Source organism: Priapulus caudatus, unplaced genomic scaffold, assembly GCF_000485595.1.
Source record: "Priapulus caudatus unplaced genomic scaffold, Priapulus_caudatus-5.0.1 Scaffold1043, whole genome shotgun sequence".
NCBI classification, from domain to species: Eukaryota; Metazoa; Priapulida; class Priapulimorpha; order Priapulimorphida; family Priapulidae; genus Priapulus; species Priapulus caudatus.
The window spans coordinates 44,865-52,592 of record NW_014578104.1 but is presented as its reverse complement, the minus strand read 5'-3'; the positions used below and the strand labels follow the sequence as shown (position 1 = coordinate 52,592).

Genomic DNA, 7,728 nt, shown 5'->3' with positions numbered 1-7,728 from the left:
AGTTGTACGACAATGAATGATGCACGTACTCGCCTCTACCGCAGCCATAAGAAGTCGCCACAACTGAAGAACTGCCACCGACTGACGTCAACCTGCAGCTGCATGTGCTCCGAACTCACCTTCAGATGCTACTGTGGAAGGCAGCAAACCAACGTGACCCACCTGAAGAAGCTCTACATATTACCAACTTTGGTTGGAGTATCAAAGGCTCCACCATCACACCGACCATCTCAACAGCGCCAGTTGCTCCCCAAGCGCTCCTGGATGTAGTGAGCTGCAGCTGCAGCGCAGAGGGCAAGGCAAGCAGCGGGTAACGTTGCAGCTGCAACCTTGCAGGCCTTTCATGTACAGACTATTGCAAGTGCGAGGGAGGAGTCGCCTGTTGTAGTCAATTCACGAAAAATCAGATGGACACCGAAGACAATGAAGAGGAGCTAGGTATAGATGACGACAATGACAATGATGATGATGCGGATTGAGGAGTAATGAGGATGAGGAGTCATAGAGGATTGTGACAACTACTGTTTATTGTGTACTGTTTAAGGCTGTTTGCTATTTTCTCGTTGAAATATGCCTATCTACTATCTATGAATAGTGAATTTACATTAAAGTGTTTTACTTTGACTGTTGACCTTCATTTTGACCTTGACCTTGACCCCATATCTAAAAAGTAACTCTAGAAATGGACTCCCTGCTCTCGAAACACCCTAAAAAGAGGTATTGCATGACACTCTAGGGCATCGAGATTACAAATTGTAAATGGACCAAAATCGAAGATGAACGGCGGCTGCCATCTTGAATTCCAAGAAATGCTCAACGATGCACAGGTAGCAACCAAGCTAAATCAGCACTCCTAACTATATAGAACACATTTCCATGATAAAAGTTTAGAGTAACTAACATATTACAGGGTCCCATATAGGACATATAGGGCCGCAAACCGACTATACACGGCCCGGCTTCAACGTATTCTGATGCACTGGAACGGAAATGTTAAAATCCAGATGAGACGGAATACTAGATAAGTGTTGCCGAAAGGAGGTGTTGATCCAAAGTGCTGAGCGCAGATCTTGCACGCAGTTCCGCAGCAAGGCGCACGCGACCGCGGGAACGTCCTACGNTCACGACATTAAATGCTTGCTATGGGCTATGTACGATTTACGAGTGATTGTTCACAGTTGTTTCAGCAAAATAGGAAGTATAATGCAGCAATTTAACCATAAAAATTGAACAGAATCACTTACATTGTGTAAAAAAAGTGGCCATATTTGTTTTACTTTTACTAATTCTGGTGATGTATTCACTTTAAAAAATTTCAATTAAATTTGCAAACATTGATGAAAAGACTATTTCATTTTTGTGTTTTTTTTGCATACTTTACAGCTTGGAGACAGAGGATGAATGGTGAAGTTCCAACCGATTCCCACCGCTAGGAGAAACCTATAGACCTGGTAAATGACAATCTCCTGTTGCGAAAACCCAGACTGCGTAATGGACAGCCGTATACACTAATCATAACTATTTAGTAAACATAACATTAGTAGTAGACGTAAGTGAACACATCTACAGTCAATGCGTGCTTATCTGGAGTGCTGTTAAATAGTTAAAACTGAAAAAATTTTCAGGATGGCAGCACAATTACGCGGTGTCATGTCAATGCCCGAAATAAAAGATTGAGAATTTCAGTGTTGTTTTATGACAAACGTGAATGTATGATTATAGAAATTTGTAGGTATATGATAATATAAATTTATGCATATATACTATCACAATATACTCGAGGAAAGTGTTGTGCTTTTTGTTTGTTTCTTTGCGCCTCGTGGTACACGAATAACCAGGTATAATTTAAAGAGATAAGTTTTATTCACAATCAGAGCATCATGGCAGCAACTGGCGCTGCTGGGCCATCCGTACAAATAGAAAATGAACCAATGAGAAATCACTATTGCGTATTGCGCAATCAAGGTATTAATATTATACTGATAATATGACATCTCCTTTTTTTCATAAAAAGATGAACAGATTCTATACATTTGAAATGTACAAGATATGATGTGCAATCACATCAACACAGTTACAAGTCCAAACGCTGTGGGGGTTTGATTGTCCTGGCTGAACGACGCAGGCCCGATTCTACAGCAACCGGTGTGGGCACATCGGGGGCGCCGGCGGTATCGTCACTGTCGTCGGGTGCCGGGACGGTTGACGTGTCATCCGGTTCATGACGGTGGAAGGTCTCACCAGTCTTCCTGATGTGGTGGCGATTTCGCCTGAATGGTCCGCCGGTGGTGTGGATAATGTATGACCGCGAATTACGGTCGGCAGCAGCCACGATGGCTAGTTGCCAGCGCTTGGTGATGGGGTCACGCACTCGTACGCTCTCCTCCGTGCGTAGCTCTGGGAGCGTGTGGGGGTAGCGGCGGTCGTGGAACCTCTTCTGTACGTCCTGGCGAAGCTGTAGGGTTTCGTTGATATGCCCATCGCTGTGTACCGGAATCGTGGGAAGATTTGCGCGGTATCGGCGGTTGTTGAGCAACTCACTCGGTGATGGCGTGTTGTGATCCCCAGTTGTTCTGAGGCACAGGATGGCGAGATGAGGGTCGTTCCCACTCTCTCGCCTTCGTGAAAACGTTCTTCACCGTCTGGACAGTGCGCTCAATAAATCCATTGGATGAAGGGATGTGCTTTTGTGGATGACGTCACAGTGTTGGTGTGCACATCATCTGCTGGCGTGCTTGTAGCGTCAGCGATGTTTATGTTATAGTGCAGTGTCACTAGCTTCAGCGCTCTACACACAGGCAGGCCTACTATAGCGGGGCAGTTATCTCTGCTCACGTGGAATGTACAGCATTCACTCTGCTCCCGGTGCATTAATGTGAGAGAGCATGTACCATAGTGCTCAACTGTATGTCCACCAAACGCGATCAGCTTGGTTTGGGTGGGGCGCAAGCCAGGGGGCACTCCATCAGTGGCAGTGTTTCCAGTCAGTAATGAACGATATACTGCTGCAGATATCACGTTTCCTTCACTGCCGGTATCAATTTTGTATGATATGTCTCTTCGTGCATGGTCGGACTCAGTGCTGAGTGTGACGAACGCCTGTGTGTCGTCACTGTTGCTAGGGGTAACGGTCTCGCGCTTCTTGGCCGCCTGCTTCTTGAGTGTGTGAAAGTACAGCTCCTCCTCGTCGTCCACGCGGCTGGTGGCGGTTTCTGCCTCTGTCAGCGTGTGGACACGAGTGTTGTATTTCGGCTTGGCATGATGACCTCTGTTTGACGAGCGACACATTTTGGCCCAGTGATTCTGCTTGCCGCAGTCCTTACAACTAGTACCATAGGCTGGGCACTTTTCCTCTTTTCTGTGCGCCTTGCTTGAGCTTGGCGGTCGCGCATACTGCTTCTTGGCGCCAGTCTGTCTCGGCGTGCGTGCCTTGCTGCTTGGAGCGGTGTGGAGGGCATGTAAATTGTAATGTGTGAACGCCGTGTATGTCGTCTAGCTGTCGTGACGTTGCCTCGTAGAGCTGAGCGGTTTTCAAGGCATCTGCTATCGTTGTCGTCTCACCCGTTTCTAATAATTTCGACTGGACACGTCTTGAATGTATGCCGTATATTAGAGTGTCTAATATGTGCTCGTTTGGTTCTTTGTACTTACAGTCCGAGCACACGAGTTTGATGCGTTTTAGAAATGCATCTACCGTCTCGTTCGGCTCCTGTTTCAGGTTCCTTAGCTTGTAGCGTGCCACGCGGAAGTTGCTGTGCGGTTTGATGTACGCTCCAAACTTCTCCCAGTGTATGTTGAGGTCCTCCTTCTCGTCGCTTCCTAGATCCCATGACTTTGCGATGTCGCGGCCTTCCTGTCCTACCCAGATGAGTAGGTAGCGGACTTTCCTCGCGTCTGCGTACTCAGACAGAGGGCCGTCAAAATACAGTTCGCAGAGCATCTTGAAATTGCTGAAGGCTACACTGGGGTCGGCTGCTTGCCAGTCCATCGTTGGCGTCGGCAAGCCGCTGAGTTCTGCCATGGTCTATGCTGTGATGAAAACACAATCGTGTTTTATCTCTTTGTACGTCTTCTACCCAGCGATAAAACTGTTATTTATCAGCTGGTTTGCACTTCTGACACCATGTCGTGCTTTTTGTTTGTTTCTTTGCGTCTCGTGGTACACGAATAACCAGGTATAATTTAAAGAGATAAGTTTTATTCACAATCAGAGCATCATGGCAGCAACTGGCGCTGCCGGGCCATCCGTACAAATAGAAAATGAACCAATGAGAAATCACTATTGCGTATGACGCAATCAAGGTATTAATATTATACTGATAATATGACAGAAAGTATTCAGTGAATCAGTTGAGAGATGAACACATCAAGCTGTAAACAGCATGACTGTGTTGGGATTTTTAAGAGTAAACCACGTGCAATACTTAATCTGTATAGATTATAGGGTTTGGTAGGTTGTCATTCCTTATGGCTTACAGATCTTGAATAACATGGCATGTCTCCCCAAATACGATTAACGTCCTGGAGCGAGAACCTTAGCATGTGATCATATTTGTGAATATTGCTTTGCTTTTCTCTACTCTAAACGTTGATATCGGGTTGCCAGTTAAACCTTAACTTAGAAAGTATAGTATTATATATATATCTACCCTTGTAACTGTTCTAGTGACGAAATGTCAATCTTTGTGATAAAATACAAAAAATAGCAAGGAACCAAACAGATTCCCATTACAGAGCGAAGGGTTATGACGTTGGTAGCTCTAGCTGACAAGTCCTTCACCGGGGTATACAGCAGAGTATGAAGCAATGCTGTTTCAGGATTGTTGAGTAACTGGCCACTATGGCCACCAGTATATGAATTTAAATGTGACTGTGAATGTTGCTCACACGATCGTTTACCGATCATGCGTGTGATAAACGCCCCAATGTTGCCATATTATCTATGGCGAGCTGAGTTTGATTTTTAGAATGGCAGACGAACAAATACTTATTTAGCTGGTTATGATATTTTTTCATTATACCACGAGCTGCAGTGTTTCTCACCATGCTGCAAAGACTACCTACCGGTTTCATTCGTACTATGCTTTGTAGTTGTGTTGCTTGGGCAGCTCTGGGGTTTGTATTGACACCCCACAGTTCAATAAAAGATTATGCTCCCAAAAGTTTCTTTGTATTTTCAACAGCTTACTAAGATTGATTGCTGCATTTAGCAATGATATCTCTCTGTTGAATTTAGAGTTGTTACATGTTTCTTGTTCTAGTATTTGTTACATGTCATGATGTGTTGCCGTAGCTACAGTGTTGCAGGGTATCTATGTTGATTTTTATATTCATGTCTTTTTCCTGCAGGAGAGCTTAAGCGAGAGCTTGCAACGCAGCAAAACTGAGTACTTGCGGTCTGTCTGATGGAGCCTTCTCATTCAGATATGCCACGCCCCGGAGGAAAGAAGTCTTATGTGTGTGATGTGTGTGGATACGCTAGCTCCAAGCTATGTGATCTCAAGAATCACGTGCGCACTCACACAGCAGAAAAGCCATATAGATGTGACATGTGTGAATACAGCTGTGCTCAGTTCAAAACCCTCAAGATTCCCATGCGCACTCACACAGGAGAGAAGCCATATGCATGCGATAGGTGCGAATATAGGTGTTCTGGGTCAGATCTGCTCACGTTACACATGCGCACTCACACGGGCGAGAAGCCGTATAGGTGTGATTTATGTGAACACAGGTTTGCTCAGTCTGGTGGTCTTAAGAAACACATGCGCACTCACACAGGAGAGAAGCCATTTACATGTGACAGATGTGAATACAAGTGTACAACCTCTGGAGCACTTAATACACACATGAGAACACACACAGGGGAGAAGCCATATAGGTGTGATATCTGTGAATATAGTTGTTCTCAATCCGGCAATCTTAAGAACCACATGCGCATTCACACAGGAGAGAAGCAATTTACATGTGACAGATGTGAATACAAGTGTGCATCCTCTGGTGCCCTCAAGATACACATGCGCACTCACACAGGAGAGAAGCCATATAGGTGTGATATCTGTGAATACAGGTGTGCTCAGTCCAGCCATCTTAGGATACACATGCGCACTCACACAGGTGAGAAGCCCCATGTGTGCGATATATGTGGACGTAAGTTTACTCAGTCCAATAGCCTCAGGATACACATGCGCACTCACACAGGAGAGAAGCCATTTACATGTGACAGATGTCAATACAAGTGTGCATCCTCTGGTGCAAAGATTCAAATGGAAAAGTGGAATGGTGATGTCTTGGATATCAACAAAACTGTTGAGCGGTTATGCCCCAGAAAGTGCAGCCAGCTTCTCGGTGTCCATGCGCTGTCAGGCTGCGATACAGTGTCGTACCCCTTCGGAAAAGGAAAACAGTCAGCACTCAAGCTCCTGGAGATTGATATACCAGGTCTGGATCAAGTGCTTGGAGAGCTTGGCGCGACCCATTCTCAACTCAGAGCGACAGCAGACAGCTTCTTCCTTCCTCTCTACGGACAGAAGAGTTGTACGACAATGAATGATGCACGTACTCGCCTCTACCGCAGCCATAAGAAGCCGCCACAACTGAAAAAACTGCCACCGACTGACGTCAACCTGCAGCTGCATGTGCTCCGAACTCACCTTCAGATGCTACTGTGGAAGGCAGCGAACCAACGTGTACCACCTGAAGAAGCTCTACATATTACCAACTTTGGTTGGAGTATCAAAGGCTCCACCATCACACCGACCATCTCAACAGCGCCAGTTGCTCCCCAAGCGCTCCTGGATGTAGTGAGCTGCAGCTGCAGCGCAGAGGGCAAGGCATGCAGCGGGGAACGTTGCAGCTGCAACCGTGCATGCCTTTCATGCACAGACTATTGCAAGTGCGAGGGAGGAGTCGCCTGTTGTAGTCAATTCACGAAAAATCAGATGGACACCGAAGACAATGAAGAAGAGCTAGGTGTAGATGACGACAATGACAATGATGATGATGCGGATTGAGGAGTAATGAGGATGAGGAGTCATAGAGGATTGTGACAACTACTGTTTATTGTGTACTGTTTAAGGCTGTTTGCTATTTTCTCGTTGAAATATGCCTATCTACTATCTGTGAACAGTGAATTTACATTAAAGTGTCTTATTTTGACCGTTGACCTTTATTTTAACCTTGACATTGACCCCATATCCAAAAAATAACTCCAGAAATGGACTCCCTGCCCTCGAAACCCCCTAAAAAGAGGTATTGCATGACACTCTAGGGCATCGAGATCACAAATTGTAAATTGACCAAAATCGAAGATGAACGGCGGCGGCCATCTTGAATTCCAAGAAATGCTCAACGTTGCACAGGTAGCAACCAAGCTAAATCAGCTCTCCTAACTATATAGAACACATTTCCATGAAAAAAGTTTAGAGTAATTAACATTGCAGGGTCCCATATAGGACATATAGGGCCGGCAAACCGACTACTTCCCTGGCGTGTGGCCTTTGCCCGCTTACACTAGATTACTAGCGTCCCTTACATGTGTCATCTTACTAGGGGCAGCTCGACAGACCGCAACAATCTGGTCAGCTATTAACGGTCATACGGATATGCTCACAGCGTTAATAAGTGCAGGATCTAACATAGAACACGCGAACGATAATGGCTACACCGCAATAACCTGTGCGGATACAGTCAATGCATTATTAAGTGCGGGCGCTAACATAGAACACGCGG

The 7,728-nt window shown here is 45.6% G+C and overlaps 1 protein-coding gene across 1 annotated transcript; it reads left to right on the top strand.

Moving 5' to 3' along the window:
• The first annotated feature begins 1,380 nt into the window (after window positions 1–1,380).
• Window positions 1,381–6,969, top strand: LOC106815107 (zinc finger protein 431-like). Its single transcript, XM_014819533.1, has 4 exons — window positions 1,381–1,451; window positions 5,350–6,114; window positions 6,199–6,800; window positions 6,883–6,969. The coding sequence occupies exons 2-4, from the start codon at window positions 5,406–5,408 to the stop codon at window positions 6,967–6,969; spliced, it is 1,398 nt and encodes a 465-aa protein (XP_014675019.1). The 5' UTR covers window positions 1,381–1,451; window positions 5,350–5,405.
• Window positions 6,970–7,728: the final 759 nt, after the last annotated feature.

What these genes read in the sequence shown, in the direction of transcription:
- LOC106815107 (XM_014819533.1), top strand. Translation starts at nt 5,406, where the DNA reads ATGGAGCCTTCTCATTCAGATATGCCACGCCCCGGAGGAAAGAAGTCT. An exon ending in ACACATGCGCACTCACACAG is followed by an intron (nt 6,115 to 6,198) that starts GTGAGAAGCCCC and finishes GCACTCACACAG; the next exon opens with GAGAGAAGCCATTTACATGT. An exon ending in CCCAAGCGCTCCTGGATGTA is followed by an intron (nt 6,801 to 6,882) that starts GTGAGCTGCAGC and finishes TTTCATGCACAG; the next exon opens with ACTATTGCAAGTGCGAGGGA.